The sequence below is a fragment of the Erythranthe guttata genome, chromosome 3 (genome assembly GCF_056151865.1).
Source record: "Erythranthe guttata isolate IM_541 chromosome 3, IM_541, whole genome shotgun sequence".
Classification (NCBI taxonomy): domain Eukaryota; kingdom Viridiplantae; phylum Streptophyta; class Magnoliopsida; order Lamiales; family Phrymaceae; genus Erythranthe; species Erythranthe guttata.
The window spans coordinates 5,584,777-5,602,864 of NC_142535.1; the positions used below are offsets into that span (position 1 = coordinate 5,584,777).

At 34.9% G+C, this 18,088-nt stretch overlaps 1 protein-coding gene across 1 annotated transcript; it reads right to left on the reverse strand.

Moving 5' to 3' along the window:
• Nucleotides 1–4,944: 4,944 nt before the first annotated feature.
• LOC148771622 (bidirectional sugar transporter SWEET1-like) lies at nt 4,945–6,359 on the reverse strand. Its single transcript, XM_088815146.1, has 6 exons — nt 6,302–6,359; nt 6,159–6,195; nt 5,900–5,995; nt 5,522–5,783; nt 5,306–5,425; nt 4,945–5,216 (listed from the first exon to the last, which is right to left on the reverse strand). The coding sequence occupies exons 1-6, from the start codon at nt 6,357–6,359 to the stop codon at nt 5,079–5,081; spliced, it is 711 nt and encodes a 236-aa protein (XP_088671272.1). The 3' UTR covers nt 4,945–5,078.
• Between the last annotated feature and the right edge of the window lie 11,729 nt (nt 6,360–18,088).

The window sequence follows — 18,088 nt, forward strand, 5'->3', positions numbered from 1 at the left end:
GCGTGACCAATTTGTCGCGATATAAGTTATTTGAGTCGTCGGTGTTATTCCGCGACGATGTAGTAGCTCGGATCAAGTTATCTCCTCGTGGGAGTTGTCGCGTCGTGGGGTAATAGAGTTGATCGAGTTATCTCCTCGTGGGAGTTGTCTCGCGATAATGTAGTAACACGGAGCTAGTATTCTCCTCGTGGGAGTTGTTATTTATCGACATTGTCAATGTTTGGACGCGTTGCTTGTATGTGTTTACATATAGCCTTGTGCGTGATGTACTTGAGGAGGGGATCACGCTCTCAAGAGTTTTTTATGGGGATCAGGCCCCTTGTTAGACCTCGTGGGTCATAAGTATGTTTGAACCGTGGCCACGTTTTAATGAAGGACCCATCGAAACCAAGTAGATAAATTTTGAGTAATCAAGTTGGCCAGGCTATATACATTCTCATAATATCTCTAAGTGTTTCTAGGGATGTAATCGTGCTAACTTGAGCTTGCGATTATGTAGTGCATTGCGGGCAAGTTGTCTACTCGTGGGAGTTGTCTTGCAATGAAGTTGTAGGAGCATTGGATGACGCGCGACTGGGAAGCGGGCGGATTCAGGTCGCTCTGAGCGAGTTGTCTCCTCGTTGGAGTTGTCTCGCAACGAGTCTTTTTACCGAGCGAGGTGGCTCCTCGTGGGAGTTGCCTTGTATCGGGTTCGTAGTGCCGAGCGAGTTGGCTCCTCGTGGGAGTTATCTCGCTGTAGGTTGTAGTATTGAGCAAGTTGGCTCCTCGTGGGAGTTGTCTCGCTGCGGGTTGTAGTACGGAGCGAGTGGTCTCCTCGTGGGAGTTATCTCGCTGTGGTTTTGAAACCCGAGGGAGTTGGCTCCTCGTGTGAGTTGCCTCGCAACGGGTTATAGGACGGGGCGAGTGGTCTCCTCGTGGGAGTTGTCTCGCGGTGGGTTTGTCTCGCAAGCCCCCCACTCTCGATTCGATGTGGGAGCCTAGTCGAAAATGATACCGGATCGTGTCGAGAGTAGATCGGTGTTGTAGTGTTTCGTTAATCGTTGGCGTGGCGTGGAGAAATAATACTTTTTATTTATCCATGTGAGAGCGTGCGCGATTTGAGGAGGTGCGCTGGTGAGCTCGCGCAATTTGGTGGAGCGCGTTGAAATTCTCGCGCAATTTGGTGTAGCGAGGTGAAATTCGCGCGCAATTTGGTAGAGAATAGCGAGGGTTGCGCGCTCCAATGTAGGAGGCGGCGCGCTAGAAAGAACGTGTGCGCGCATTGGAACGCGCGCGCTTTTAATGCCAGGAGAGAGAAGCTGTGAAGAGCTTTATGGGGGGTCGTGCCGCATTTACTTCTTGTAGAGACAGAGAGTGAAGAGCTGCAATGCTTTATGGGGTGTCGTGCATAATTGATGCATGAGAGAGGGGGGTGGGTGGATGTGTCACGTGGGCTGCTCTTCTCTTTACTTCCATTTGTCTTTTTTTTTTTTTTCTTCTTTAATTAAAGAAGCGTGCGCGCCCCAATACTGAAAAAGACGGCCCATGTGGGGCTGACGCGCGGACGGCGCGTGGGTGCTGGGAGGCGCTGGTTTGGGAGACGCGGCAACCGAGGCGCGCGGTGCTCCACCCGCTTGCGGCTTTTTTTTTTTTTTTTTTTTTATCTTCTTATTTTTTTCTTCTCTTCTTCTTCTTCTTTTTTCATTTTCTTTTTTTTTTTCTTCTTCATCTTTTTTCTTCTTCATCTTGTTCTTGGGTCTCGCGCGTGCGATTTGACCTCTTATTTTTTTTTTGTTGTGGTTGATGTTCACCCCTTTGGGATGTGCTACTTTTTTTTTAATAGGGAGATTATACTCGTCTGTTGAGATGTGATGTGAACCCACTTGGGGTTGAAAGGTAAGGGTGATGCCCAACCTTGGGATGGGTTAACCGCCCACTGTAGGATGAGGCGCTCGAGACCTATGGTCTGAGGTGGATGCACACGGTTGTGTCATTGCTTCAGTGACAACACGAGTTGAAGCTTTCGCGGTCGTATGCTGAAGGTCCTTATCGGTTATCTGAACCGTTAGAGGAGCAAGTAGAAGTTGATATTGTTGAAGTTTCGGCGATCATACGCTGAAGGTCCTCTTCGGTTATCTGAACCGTTCGAGGGGGGGCGGAAGTAGGCCCCCATAGAGTCGATGACTTATGGCGAACGAAATATTTTGGGGGCACTATAAACCCCCAGGGAGTCGATAACCCTTGGCGAACAAAATATTTTGGGGTCAGATGTAAGCCCCCAGGGAGTCGATAACCCTGTGCGAGCGAAATGTTTTGGGGTCAAATGTAAGCCCCCAGGGAGTCGATAACCCTTGGCGAGCGAAATGTTTTGTGGGCACTGTATACCCCCAGGGAGTCGATAACCCTTGGCGAGCGAAATATTTTGTGAATCCTGTTGAGGATCTAGTGAGACATCCGAGGAAGGCCTCGTAGTGGATCCCGAGCATGGGGAGGAGGATGTGACAAGCCAGAGCCTCCACGGACTGGGAGGTTGTTAGCTGTGTCATTTTCTATCCGAGCAGACGCCTTAGGAGGATCTTGTTGGCTACATGATCTGGTTTGCATCGTTCCCACAGACGGCGCCAAAATGATGATGCTAAAGTTTAGATCACCTGGGGTAGTGTAGAAAATGAACTGGGAGAGCAAAGCAGATCAGTAGCTTGACAACTTGATGATCCTGAGGTACATGCGATCATAGAACACATGAACTAAGCTGGGGGTTGATCCGGCGGAAACCCCTCCGACGCTCAAGTCAGACGTGCTGATCATAAAAATAGTCCAGAGAATATACATTGTAGTATTGCTCAGTTAATCGGACGTACCTTAAGGAATGAGTTCAAACCTTTATTTATAGCTTAGTTGAGATTGTCGGGCCCAAATCTTACTTGAAGGTGATTGGGCCTCAGTGATAATGGTCTTCGATATTGGGCTCGTGGCCCAGTATGTAAGGAAATTGTAGGCCCATTAGGTTGGCCCAATTAGGCATATCAGCTACCTACGCTGAAGAAGCTTCAAAATATGAATTGGCCACTTTCTAATTGTGCTTTCAATGATGAATTCATGAGGAATTGAGAGATTTCGAAAATTTGGGCTGGGGATTTTGCTGAGAATTTGGATATTTATGAAATTATTCTGAAAATCTGAACATTATGAGGGGGAGGGGATGCTTTTGTGTGTCACGTGCGGCGCACGTGCGATTTTCCGTCCATACTAACTGGACAAGTGGACGGAGGGACAGAAACAGCGTAAAAGTGACATGTTTAGGGACTAAAATTGTAACTTCATCTTGTTTAAGGACGAAAATCGTGTAAGTGGCAAAGTATAGGGATGAAAAGTGTAATTATCCCAAATATAGCTAATCTCTTAGATAGCCATTATTGAGATTTGTGATTCATGCAGTGTTCTAGATTTAATTGCGTGTGAATACAGTAATTGAATCCAGCGTATTAGAACCGTAATACATGCGGAAGCGGGTTATGATTAATTTAGCATAAAATACTAGGCTTCTTTTCTCTAATAAATCTTCGTTTTTAATTGCTCCAGTGCTTTTGCTTGTTTAATTTGTTTTAATTTAATTTAGAACTACTAATCATCTTTCGGGATAATTATAGTTTTGGTCCCCCAAGTTTGCACTTTTTTCACTTTTGGTCCCCCATTTACCACCTTCAACAAAATACACACTAATGTTGTCACATTTTAACACATTTAGTCCCTCCGTCTGTTTGACCGTTAATAAGTTATGGCCAATGGTTGAATTGTGGTTGAATTTTAGGTTTTTCTTTGAGAAAATTGCAATAAGACCCTTGTATTCTTTCAAAATATTATCCAATCATAATTTAACCCCAATTTCATCAATTAACCAATTTTAACCAATGACCCCGATTTTTCAAAATTGGGTAATCCGACGTTGACTTTCTTTTTAACTCGGTTGACTCTTTTTTCGATTGATTTTTTTTTTTTTGCCATTGTTGACGGATGTTGAATGTCACGTTAACAACGTTGACATTTTTTTTCTTGATTTTTATTTAAATTGTTGAGTAGTGGGAAAAATATAATTTAAAAAAAAAGTCAAAAGATGATAAAATCGGCGAGAAAAATAATATCATAAAAGAAGTCAAAATAAAAGAAAAACGGAAAAAGTCAACGTAGCTAAATAACGGAAAAATTTTAAGACAAAAAAAATAATAAAAATTAACGGTCGTTGTTAACCCCAAAACAGTTGTACTGGAGTGGTTATCTCATTTCCAAATTATTCCGCACATGCCTAATTTATCTTCTTCGTATTTTTTTGGGAATAAATTTGAGATGCACCGGCAGTTCCACGAAAAAAAAATGAGGGGAAGAAATTACAGAGTTTAGAATTTTCTTTAAATTGTATTTAGGCCCAAGAATTTTAGATAAAAACATTGTTAGAAGTTTGTAATTTTAATATTACGATACTAGATATTAATACAATATTCTTATTGTGTTATAAAGTAATAATATTGTGTTGATCGAAAAAAAGGTCAGAGGAAAAAGTTCAGAAAAAATCAAGGAAAATAAAAAAAGTCAACATTGTTAAACGAGAATACAATGTCGGTGAACGGAGTCAAAAACAGTATTAAAAAAAATTCAATGCCGAAACAAAAAGTAAAAAAAAAATTAACGGCGGTCAACGGTCAACGGTCAACGGTAATGGTGGTTAAAATCGGGGTCGTTTGTCAAAATTGATTAAATGGTGAAATTTGGGTTAAATTAGGGTCGAATAATATTTGAGGGGTTTTTAAAATATTTTAAAAAAATGCAGGGGTCTAAGTGCAATATTACTTGTACGATACGCTGCACTTGAGTGTAGGTATTACCACCAACAATAGACTTGTTAGAAGATTCCTATGGATTTTGTATTTCTTATTTATTTATTGTTCAAATCTGATTATAATATGAGGATGAAAGCAGTTGATTATAGTTATGTATTGAAAAATTCATGTTCGCTCAAAATTAACCTTTTAAGAAGCAGTTTCGAAAAAATTAACAATTCTATACATGCAACGAAATCAAATCAATTGTTCACTTGAAGTTATTTAGACGATAGAGTCGGATGAATCAATTATTCTTTCTTCTTCTTCTTCTTGGTTTTGATTCTCGGTTTTTCCTTTGTTATTCGGATACATGAGGTATGTTTGTATTGCTCCCACTGCACAGCAGAATCCATTCGATATCTGGAAAAAGTAGTCAATTAGTTAGTCGGCTGATATTAAAAAAAAAAAAAAAATCTGAAAATCATACGAGTTACGGTATTTATACTTACAATCATAAAATGGTCTTTTCGAAGTACGGCAAAGGCAAACCAGAATGCCCCGTTCAAGAACATCAACTCCGAACTGTAGAATGACATGAATTCCACGTCTTTTGTCTTCATCACCGAGACCTACATACATATTTTTTCAACAAAATTCACCAATTAATTAAAAAAAAAATTGCAAATACCATTAACTATATATATGGCAAAACAAGAGATACTTACGAGTGATAAAGTATAGAGAATGATGGAGAAAGCAGTAGCTAAAGCTCCAGTGGAAAGCGCATTAAGATTCTCAGGCATTGAAACCGGAACAATTGTACTAGTGAGCACTACCACAGATACAACAAAGAGTGCTACAATACGCTTTACAAATATATCGTCTTTCGGCGAAAGAAACATTAATATGAATATATAAAGAATAAGGATGACACTGTTTATAGCATTCCCAAGTACGGCAAGCAAATTTGGTGACCAAATTCCATACCTATTAGACAAATGCAAAACCAACCAATTAGAATATTTTGTGAATGAAATTATTACTATTCATCTGAAAATAATTAGACAAAAAAAAAAAAAAAAAAAAAAAACTAACGCACGTACAATATACAAAACTGGCAGTTCAGATATGCCAAAATATACGGGGTTACTGATAACTTTTCTGATGACCTTTCCTCCACAATCCTTGAGATAATTTTCCTATTAAGAAAATTTGGGAATATTAATAAATAACAAACATTAGTCATTAAATGGTTTTTCAGCTACTATGTAACATATCTTCATTTTTAATAATTATATATATATTTTTTTAAAGAAATCAATTTATATATGCTGCAATTTTTTTCAGCGTCGCGAAACTTACATCGGTGAGAGGTAGAGAAGTACCCCCGACATGATTCCTGTTTCATGAAAAAGAAAACAAGAATTAAAACATAATTGTGGAGAAATTTTAAAATAATTAAGTGAATAAAATAGTAAAAATAAAAAAGAAAAAAAAAAACCCACCAGCAAGTCCAACCGCCACCTTAGGGTCAGTGTTTATAATAGCTAAAAGATTCTCCATATATCTATAATAATAAAAATGAAATTAGTAACATGATTTAATTAGAGTTTAAATAACATATTTCTATAGACAAGCTTCTTCTTAACAGCAATAAAGCCACCAGATTTAACTAATGGAGCATCGTAAATAGATTAGCAAATAATAAAAATATAATTCTAGGCATGCAGCTCTTCCAATTTTATTTTTATTAAAAAAAAAAAAAAAAGATAAAACGTATAATTCATTTGAATAAGACAAACATGCATGTAAGCTGTTGAATTTCTTAAATCAACATTCATAATAAACACCTATTGAAAATTTCTTAAATCAACATTCATCAATGTTTAATTTCTTGAAGATATATAAAACTGGAAACAATTGAAAAAAGAAAAAAAAAACATGCACGGAACGAAAGTAAAAGGGAAATCGATCAAACGTTATATCAACAACTCGTAAATAGAATTGAGTGGGGAATTGAACCAAACTATATATTACCTGAAGATTGGTTGGGATAGAGAAATTTCGGCGGTACGGTGGTACGGTGGTCAGAGTAATATATCGTTGATCGTGGTTTGTAGAGAGAGAGAGTTGTATTTTACTACTTTTATTAATTTATTATTATTATTGATAAGCAGATATAGGGTCTATTTATTTTAGTGTTTCCAGAAATCCTAGTATAAGCATGATTATTATGCTTGTAGTTTCCATGTAAAACTATACCTACTTGTCCTATATATATACAACTCTCGTACACGTCTTTCATTATTGTGGGATTCTTCTCAAGAGTCATAAGACTGTAGGGGTGGGGTTGGTACCAAATTTATTGAGTAAACTGCAAAAAGTACCCCTCTGTAATCTCCAAATAGCAAAAACCCCCATGTGATAAATAAACTAGCAAAAACCCCCCTGTGAAATTTAGTCAAAGGCAAAAATCCCCCCCGGTTGACTTAAGTGTGGCTCACTCGCAAGTTGCGCGACTGGTAGTAGGTTTTTGGATGTTGTTAAATGACGAAATTGTCCCTAAAAATGTATTTATATGTATATATATTATATGTATATATAGTTTCCTTTTAATTTGATTGTTTAGAAATTAAAATATTGTTAAAAAATAGTAAATAATTAAATTTAAAAATTATTAAAAATTTGTTAATCAAATTAAGTATAGATTTTTTTTAAACATATAATAACGGAATTTAAATTTTCTTTTGATGTAGCGATAATTTAAAATATATACAAAAACTATGTGATAATAAAACCAAAAATTAATTAAAGACCCCATTGTACCTTTATAATTAAGATATAACAAAAATAAAATAATTTAAATATTTAAAAATATAAGAATTTATTAATTGCAAAATTCCGGGGGTATTTGTGTCTTTTTATATGAAGTCAACACTCAAATGATAAATGGGCCAAGTGTGCTATTTAAATAATTTCACATGGGGGTTTTTGCTAGTTTATTTATCATAGGGGGGTTTTTGCTATTTAGAGATTACATAGGGGTACTTTTTGCAGTTTACTTCAAATCTCTTATCCAAATTTTGGTATTGTAAAATTCGTTATCAAGATATAGACATGTTTAAATGCCCAAAATTAGTATTTAAGGCATAAATTTTGTTAAAAGTTAATTTGTAATTTCAAAAATTAATATTTTAAAATAATGTAGAAAAGTACATTTCATCTTCCATCATTAATGGTGGAGACTTATCTTGTTTTTTTAAATACTCCATATATTAGTATTTGGAATATCAAGAAAAAACAATTAAAGAGCAACAACTTAATTGCCCCTTAAAAATTCCATTCTTTTTGTTCATCTTCTTTGCCTTCTTTATCAACAATATTCTTCCATATCAAAGGGCAAATCTATTTAACGATCTTCCGTTATGCCAATTGGCATCAGAGCCACTTTGTGGTTCCTATCAACCTTAAAAATAAATGGCTGGAAGTTCAGTCACCACTATGTTCAAATGTTCCCCAAGTGAAGTACAAATCTTTGAGGGAGAACATTACGATTACTGCAGTAGCGAACATGAGGGGTTTTTTCATCTCTCATGATCTTTGGGATGTGATTGAGATGGACTATGAAGAACCACCAGAAAATGCCACCTCCACAACCTGGACAAGAGAGAAGCAACAGGAGTACAAAGAAAATCAAAAGAAAGAGTGCACAACATTCGATATATTAAGCAAGGAGTGTGCAAATCAATCTATCCTCGCATATTCAGCAAAAGAAAAACAAAAGATGCTTGGAGTGTCTTGCGGAGAGAGTTTCGAGGAAATGAAAAAGTCGTCTCCATAAGACTGCAATCTTTATGATAAAGAAAATAAAGAAAACTCTAAAGGTTTTATTAAAATTCGAAACTCCTCTCAGAATAAAGTCCTAAGGCAGCTATTTATACTAAAAAACTGAAAACCCTAATTAAACTAAGAAAATACTAAAAATTACCAAAAACGGTAAAAACGAGTTAGAGCCTGATTGTAGAAGATCTCTTAATGTTGGGAACAACCCAATTTACGGAATCCTAGTAAGATTTTTCTATGATTTGCTATTAATTGTCTAAAACCTGCCTAAAATAGCAAAAACGAACTTTTAGGAGTCTAAACGACGTTGGATTGCTGAAATCGGACGTGATTCATGAGCTATGTTCATGAGTTTTGTTCCTTGCGCTGTTTCACTTAAGATAGAGCTTGTTTCGTACTCAAATACAATCCGAGTTCGTAGAAAACCTTTATTTTTCTATAATTTCTTTCGATATATCCACCAATGCCCATTAATAACTCTTTTTCGAATTAAATAGTTATTTTGCAATTTGAATCCAATTTGATGTTCCTTATCATTTATCTGGATAGTGGTTGTAGCAACCATATGACTGGGAACATAAACCATTTTGAGCAGCTTGACGCTAACTTCGCCTCTCAAGTGAAACTTGGCGACGAAAAAATGCAAAGTGTTCAAGGAAAAGGAATTATTTCTTTCTACACCAATGGAGGTACGAAAAAGCTTATTCATGATGTTCTTTACGTACCTAATTTAACGCATAACGTTCTAAGCGTTGGTCACCTGATACGAAATGGATGTTAATGATGACAAGGGAGTAATATTTGACAAGAAAAAGAATATGATTGTAGCTGAAGTCTATATGACTGACATAAAGTCTTTCCTCTCATAATGCCATCTAATCCTGAATTTGCGTTGAAAACTGAACAAGCTCGTGATTCTTATCTTTGGCATTTGAGATACGGACATCTGAATATGAAAGGGCTGCATATTTTGAAGCAAAAGAAAATGGTTATCGGGCTCCCGGATATCAATAAAGAAGATAAAGTGTGTGAAGGCTGCGTATTTTGAAAAATACACCGGTTACCGTTTCCGAAAACCTCTTGGCGTGCTAAAGCTCCTCTCTAATTGGTTCACTCCGATATTTGTGGTCCTATTCGGACTCCAACTTTCTGCCAAAAAAGTTATTTCATACTTTTTATCGACAATTTTAGTAGAATGATGTGGGTGTATTTTTGCAAGAAAAATCGGAAGTTTTTTCGGTTTTTCTCCACTTCAAAGCAATGGCAGAGAGGCAAAGTGGACATCAAATGAAGACTCTCCAGACTGATCGTGGGGGAGAATTTAATTATTCTCCGTTTATGAACCATTGCAAAGAAAATGGCATTACGAGGCATCTCACTGTAAGTCGTAGCCCGCAGCAAAATGGAGTGGCCGAACGGAAAAATCATACGGTTGTCGAGATAGCGAGGAGCATGTTAACATTCCAAGGTCTACCAAATAGTTTATGGGCATAGGCAGTCAACACTGTTGTTTATATCTTGAACAGTTCTCCGACAAAAGCTGTTCGAAAGCGCACTCCGTTTGAAGCCTGGAACAAAAGGAAACCAGTTATTGATAACTTGATAATTTTATGCTGCATCGTCTAAGCCCATATACCAGCTGTACATCGAGAAAAGTTCGACTAGAAGGGAAGGAAGTATTTGTTTATTGGCTATAGCGATGAGTCGAAGGGTTACAGACTTCTAAATTCCAATTCGAATCAACTTGTGGTTTCAAGAGATGTTATCTTTGACGAAGGTGCAACCTGGGAGTGGAATGTTGAATCAAATCAACAACCAGCTAAAAATTCTAATTTCATGGAACCATTATCAACTCAAGGTGCTGATTCTTCTCTGCAAAATTCACAACAAAATGCAACTCGAGATTCACCAAGCACTCCTCAAAGGGAATCAGGCCCTAGTCAAATAATTGAGGAAGACTCTGAAAATCAGGTGAGAAAAGTTCGGTTGTTAAAGGATATTTACGATTCTTGTGACATTGCTTTTTTGAGTTGCGAGCCACAAAGCTTTGAAGAGGCAGCAAGGGAAAATGTTTAGGTTAAAGCAATGGGTGAAAAAATGAGTGTTATTGAAAAGAATAAAACGTGGGAGCTCGTAAACTTGCCAAGCAACAAAGAAGTCATTGATCTGAAATGGATCTTCAAGACCAAGTACAATGAGGATGGCTCCGTACAAAAGCATAAGGCACGGTTGGTGGCCAAAGGGTACTCTCAACAGCCCGATCTCAATTTCAATTGAGAATTTTCCTCCGGTGGTGGAGACAATAAGGACTGCTCTTGCAATTGCAGCACACATTGAATTACAAGTGTACCAACTTGAAGTCAAATCGGCCTTCTTGAATGGAGAATTGCAAGAAGAGGTTTACGTCGAACAACCACAAGGATCCGCCGTAAAAGGGAAGGAAGACAAAGTTTATCAGCTTCGAAAAGCATTATTTGGGCTGAAGCAGGCCTCACAAGCGTGGAATAGCAAAATCGACGGATATTTTTGTCAAGCTTGTTTTCAAAAGAGCCCAAATGAACCTTCGCTTTATGTGAAAAAATAAGGCATGGATTTCCTTGTTATTTGCCTTTATGTCGATGATTTTATATATTTTGGATCTAATCAAAATATGGTGCAAGTGTTGAAGAAAAACATGATAAGCGAATTTGAGATGACGGATTGGGGAAAGATGAAGTATTTTTTAGGAATTCAAGTTAAGCAAACCAAGGGACAAATTTTTCTTTTTCAAGAAAAATATGTCGAAGATTTGTTGAAAAGGTTTCATATGGCAAAAATGCAAACCAGTAGCTGCGCCTATGGTTATGAATGAAAAGCTACAACAACTTGATGGTTCGGAAAAGGTGGATGCTACTATTTTCAAAAGTTTAATTGGACCACTCATTTATCTTACATACACAAGGCCTGATATTGCTTTTGCGGTAAGTGTTGTGTCTAGATTCATGAACGATCGAAGTTCAAATCATTATGCAACGGCGAAACGGATACTTCGGTATCTCCAAGGAACTAACCAGCAAGGCTTCTTGTTTAAGAAGGAGAAAAAGTGCAATTTAATTGGCTACACAGATAGCGATTGGGCGGGCGCACTAGATGATCGCAAAAGTACATCGGGCTATATCTTTTGCCTTGGCTCAAACGTGATTTCATGGAGCTCAAGAAAGCAAAAAACAGTTGCTCTTTCATCATCCAAAGCAGAATACATTTCAGCGGTTGATGCGGCCTGTGAGGTGGTTTGGCTAAGAAGACTCCTTGCCGATTTACAACTTAAACAAAAGGAGGCCACGGTGATTTTTTGCGACAATAAATCTACTATATCAATGGCCAAAAATCCAGTTTTTCATGCTCGTTCCAAGCATATTGAACTTTGGCACCATTATATAAGAGACTTGGTTAACAATGAAAAAGTACGTAAGGAGTTCATTGGCACAAGTGACCAACCAGTTGATATCTTAACAAAAGCTGCGAGTTTGGAGAAATTGGAGAAGCACAAGGCTCTATGAAATATTACAAATTAAGCAAGGGTGTTAAGAGTTAATTTGTAATTTCAAAAATTAATATTATAAAATTATCTAACAAAGCACGTTTCATCTTCCATCATTAATGTGGGGAGACTTGTTGGGGCTAAATACCTAACATGCAAGTGCACGTATCGCAAACAAGTAGTAAAAGTGGACTCGTGAGAGTCGGATGTCGATCCCACATGGAATACTCAAATTATCTAATCCTAAGTACCAAATTCTAACAATTATGATTTTTATACAGTCTACGCAAGGTTGTCAATTTATTCAACTAAATAATTAAACTAATTATGAAAATAAATAAACACGAGAAAATATCAATAAAAACGGACCTAGGATTTTATCTCCCCCCATGCAAGAATTGCTCACCCAAAACCCATCAATTATGAAATATATGATTCATGATTATTAACCCGAGACACTAATTTACTCATAACCCGCTGTCGCGTGTATTATGAGTCTATTATTCATAAACGGTTCACTATATGTCTATGCAAATAAATTATGAATAAATCATTAACTAACAAGTCTCGTAAATGGCTACCTAAGGTGATATATGTATGTCTACGACACCACATTCAATTGACACACTCATCCGGTGAAAACTACTCGAAGGTTCTTATACTTACCGTCTAATTATCAAAATAGCTCTATCGAGTCAATCCCAATAATCACAGATAAAACACATAAATTGATCAAGTTCATGCACTAACAATCATAATAAGTATAAGAAATAATCATAAAATCATAATTGCATAATCTCAAGAAAACGGGTTCACCATCCCCACATAGGGTTCCAACAAAATCCTAGATTAAAAACTTAGCTACTCATGTTCTCTACGAAAAACATAATAAAATATATAAAAAGACATAGATTAAGAAAAGATAGATAAAAAAAGAATTGTGATGAAGATTCGTCAATACTTCGTCTTCGATTCTCCGTTCTCTCGCTCCTCTTGCTTTAAGATTGTGTAAAAAAGTTCTCTCTCTAATTCGTGCTTGGTTTGCCCTTAAATAGATGCCCCAACTTGGTAGAAGAATTTAGGTTTCCTTCTGTGATTAAAAGTCCAAAATTGTCCTAAGCGTGTTTTGGCGCGGCCGCGCGAAAATCAGTGTAATTCCCACACGGCCGCGCGAGAATCGCCGAAACCTTCTGCCCAACTTCTGCAGTTGGCGCGGCCACGCCAAAAATAGGCAAAATTTGGCACGACCGCGCGGGCCACTTTTCAGCCAATTTTCAGCATATTTTGTTTTCTTCCGTTTTTGCCCGTTTTTTACCTTTTTTGCCTCGTTTCGCCCTTGGAACTTCCAAGTCGTCAAGTTGTACCTAAAATACAATAAACCACTCATTAAGCATCATTAAATCAAGAAAAGTATACAAAAATCCTCGTAAGAAAGTATACATTGAGTGTAAAATATACACTCAACAAGACTTATCTTGCTTTTTAAATACTCCTTATATTGTTTGGAATATCAATAAAAACAAAGAGCAGTAGCTCAATTGTCCCCTAAAAATTCCATTCTTGTTTGTTCATCTACTTTGCCTTCTTTATCAACAATATTCTTCCATATCAAAGGGCAAATCCATTCAGCGATCTTCGGTTGTGCCAACAAACTTACCTAATCAAACTATTTCTAAAGTGAAATTACAAAATTAACAACTTTTAACATAAATTATATGATAACATTAACATTCAAAATATTTTTGACAAACCTAAAAACCACAACTAATTTGAATTAATGATAGTTACTTTGAATACTATATTCAATCTTTATATAAATAAATACATTATTAAAATTAAATTCTATTTATTTTTGTTTATTTATAATACTTCGGCGTGGTCGGATAATACCATAGTAATGATATTGAGTACCATATCCCTACCAAAATATTTCGGTATGTTACGATAATCATTTGGTCCTATAAATATTGGACTATTAATATCCGGGTGTTTTATTTAAAACATGATTATGAATATGCGAGTTATAATCCCGTGGCATATGTATGAAATTACAAACCATTCCAATGTGGCTGCATATTATCACAATAGATACACCCCTCATTTTGGACTACACCAAATATCTTCGTTAGTAATTAAATATTATTAGCCTCTTTTTTCTTATTTTTCCTTGTTCAATTTTTGTGATTAACTGTTTGTATTTGATTACGTAGTACTTTGCCCCGTGTATTGCATGGCCGAATATTAAAAAAAAAAAAATTGCATCGTAGGTAATTCAACTAATTACAATCATAATTTATACATGTATTTTAGAAATAAAATTTGATAGATATACCCCCTCTCTCTCTCTCTCTCTCTCTCTCTCTCTATATATATATATATATATATATATATATATATATATATATATATATATATATATACTAGCATCTTTTCCCTGTGTGATGCACGTGATATTATTTTAAAAGTGAAAAAGATATAATCAATTTAATACATGATAAGAAATTGTATTACACTAAAATAGTAAAATTTAATAATGTAGTATTATTCATATTTTATGTAACATTAATTTTTTTAAATCTAAGATATTAAGATTTATAATCCAAATAGATTTAACAAAACGGATTTTTATCTTTATCACTTAAGATTTGAGATATATTGATGAAAAATAGGAGATTGATAATTGTTGAAAATTATAGTTAGAAATTAGTAGAGAAAAAAATATTAAAAATAAATAATTACAGAAGTACCATTAAGGTAGGATTCTTCACAGTTTAGTTTCAATCTTGATAATTGTTAAAAATTATAGTTAGAAATTAATAGAGAAAAAATACTATAAATAAATAATTAAAAATAACATTAGGGTTTTTTTAGGGTTGTCCAACGTTTTTTTCTTATATATACTAGCATTTTTTCCCCGTGCGATGCACGAGATATTATTTCAAAAGTGAAAAAAATAATCAATTTAATATACACTAACATAGTAAAATCTGATAATGTAGTATTCTTCATATTTTATATAATATTGGCTTTTTTTTTAATCCGAAATATTAATTTATAATCCAAATATATAGATTAAGATTTAAAAAATCGTATTTCTATCTTTATCTCTTAAGATTTGAGATATATTGATTAAAAATTGGAGATTGGTAATTGTTAAAAATTATAGTTAGAAATTAGTAGAGAAACAATATTAAAAATTATTACAGAAATACCATTAGGGTTTTTTAGGGTTGCCCAGCGTTTCTTTCTTTTGATATATATATATATATATATATATATATATATATATATATATATATATATATATATATTAGGGGTTTTTGTGCATAAGTCTCCAACCAAGCATCTTTATTATTCGAGGTTTACGGGCTATATCTCTTTCACCAATAAGCCCATCCCTTTAATATTTATTATAAATAAAGGAAACATTCATGTATATTCCAATATTACCCTCAACCATTTATACTCAATTCTTAATTGTAACCCCAATTTAATCAATTTTGTCCATAAAAATCCAATTTTGAGCATACTTTAATATGCTCCAATTTCATCATTTACATAATTTAATCTCAATTTGACCCCAAATTTCACAAATTACTCAATTTTGACCCAAAACATTTTTTTTCAAAAAAAATTTTTGCCACCGGATTCCGGCATTGACCGGCGGTTAACGCCGGTCTCCGGCGTTGACTTTTCAATTTTTTAATTATTTTTTTATTTTTTTATTTTTTATTTTATTTTTTTTTGGTTTTATTTTTTATTTTTTTACGTCCGCCGCGAAATGTTGACCGTAACTGTACTGTCACTGACAGTAAATTAACGTAATTATACTGTCAATGAAATTTAATTAACGTAATTTTACTGCCGTTGACAATACATTCATGTAATTGTTTTGCCGTTGACAGTAAATTAACGTAATATTATTATGTTTTATTTTTTGTTATTTTTTTTTTTTTATTTGTTGACAAGTCAACGTTATTATATTACTGTCAACAAAATAACTGTAAACACAATAATATTTGTCAACAACATCAATACTATTATTTTTTTGGGTTTTTTGTTTTGTTTGAGTTATTCACGGAGTAACGTAATAATATTACTGTCTATTATTGTAATATTATTGTAAACACAATAATATTACCGTGGTTGACGGTAATATTACTGTTGTTATAGTAATATTGTTGTCAACCGTGGTTGACGGTAATATTACTGTTGTTATAGTAATATTACTGTCTCTCACAGTAATACTAATTCTTTTGGCTTTTTACTATGCTTACATTTGTTGAACGGTCAACATAGTAATATTACTATATTACACAATAATAATGAGTTTTGTTGTGTTAATATTACTGTGTTAGAGATTAATATAACAATATTACTGTGTTAAACTGTAATTTAGTTAATTTTATTGTGTTTAACAATAATATAGTTAATATTACTGTCAAACACAGCAATATTGTTGTTTAAACGAAAAAAAAAAGTTACAGAAAGAAAGAAAAGATAAGAAAAAAAAAAGTCACCGCCAGTCAACGCCGGAAACCGGCAAAAAATTCCGGAAGAAAAAAAAATATTGAAAAGTCAACGCCGGAATCCGACGGGAAAAAAAAGTTTTTGAAATTTTTTTTTTTAGAAAAAAATTTTTTTGGGTCAAAATTGAATAATTTGTAAAATTTGGGATGAAATTGAGGTTAAATTAAGTTAAGGATGAAATTGGAGCATATTAAAGTATGAGGGGTTATTTTAGTCCTTTACAAAAATTAAGACCATGTGTGGACTTATTGGTAAATGAGATTTTTGTCTGGATCTCTTTATGAACAAGTACTGTTGGGTGCTAAATACCAACACGCAAGTGTACGTATCGCAAACAAGTAGTAAAGTAGACTCGTGAGAGTCGGATGTCGATCCCACAGGGAATACGCAAATTATTTAATCCTAAGTACCAAATCCTAACAATTATGATTTTTATCCAGCCTACGCAAGGTTGTCAAATTAATTAACGAAATAAATTAAACTAATTAAGAAAGCAAGTAATCACGAGAAAATATCAATAATAAATGGATCTAGGATTTTATCTTCCCCCTATGCGATAATTCTTCACCCAATTAATTTCCTATCATGCAAGTTACGATTCCCGATTATTAACCCAAGACACGAAATTATTCATAACCAGCTGTCGCTGCGTTACAAGCCTATTATTCATAAAAGATTCACTATATGTCTATGCAAACCTAATATAAATAAAGCATTAAATAACAAGTCTCGCAAACGGCTACCTAAGGTATTATCTGTATGTCTACGATAATACATGCAATTAACACACGCATTCGGTGAAAAACTACTCGAAGGCTCTTCTATCCCTGTTCTAATTATTAAAACGATCTGTCAATCAATTCTAACAATAACAAATAGCAACATAAGTTAGCTACGCTCATGCACTAAATACGATCAAGATAGAAGAAATAATCGAAGAATTAAACTTGCATAAAAGTAGAAAAATAGGTTCGAATTACCACATAGGGTTCCAATAAAATCCTAGAATAAAAACTTAGCTACTCATGTTCGTAACGAAAAGCATAATAAAAATACGGAAATTCATAAAAATCAGAAAAGAAAAGGTAAAAGGGAAACTAGGATGAACATTCGTCAAGTCTTCGTCTTCGTTCTCTTGCTCCTCGATTGCGTGTAGAAAAGATAAAAACTCCAAATAAAAATAAAAGGTAAAAGATCTAAGATCATCCTAATTGTGTGCTTGTGGCCTTTAAATAGGGTGCAAAAATATAATAGGGCGGGTTTCCTTGTGTAATTAAAATTCCTTCACTGCGCCATCACGACCATCCGGACGGCCGTGTGAGATTTTGAACTAAAATCCGCACGGCCGTGCGGTCTTTTAATTCTTCAGAAATCTGATTTTTTCACTTTTGGCCCACTT

Coding starts and splice junctions, on each gene's coding strand:
- LOC148771622 (XM_088815146.1), bottom strand. CDS start 6,359: ATGGAGAATCTTTTAGCTATTATAAACACTGACCCTAAGGTGGCGGTT. Junction 5,784..5,899: donor AACTGCCAGTTTTGTATATT/GTACGTGCGTTA, acceptor TTTGTCTAATAG/GTATGGAATTTGGTCACCAA. Junction 5,217..5,305: donor GAAAAGACCATTTTATGATT/GTAAGTATAAAT, acceptor TACTTTTTCCAG/ATATCGAATGGATTCTGCTG.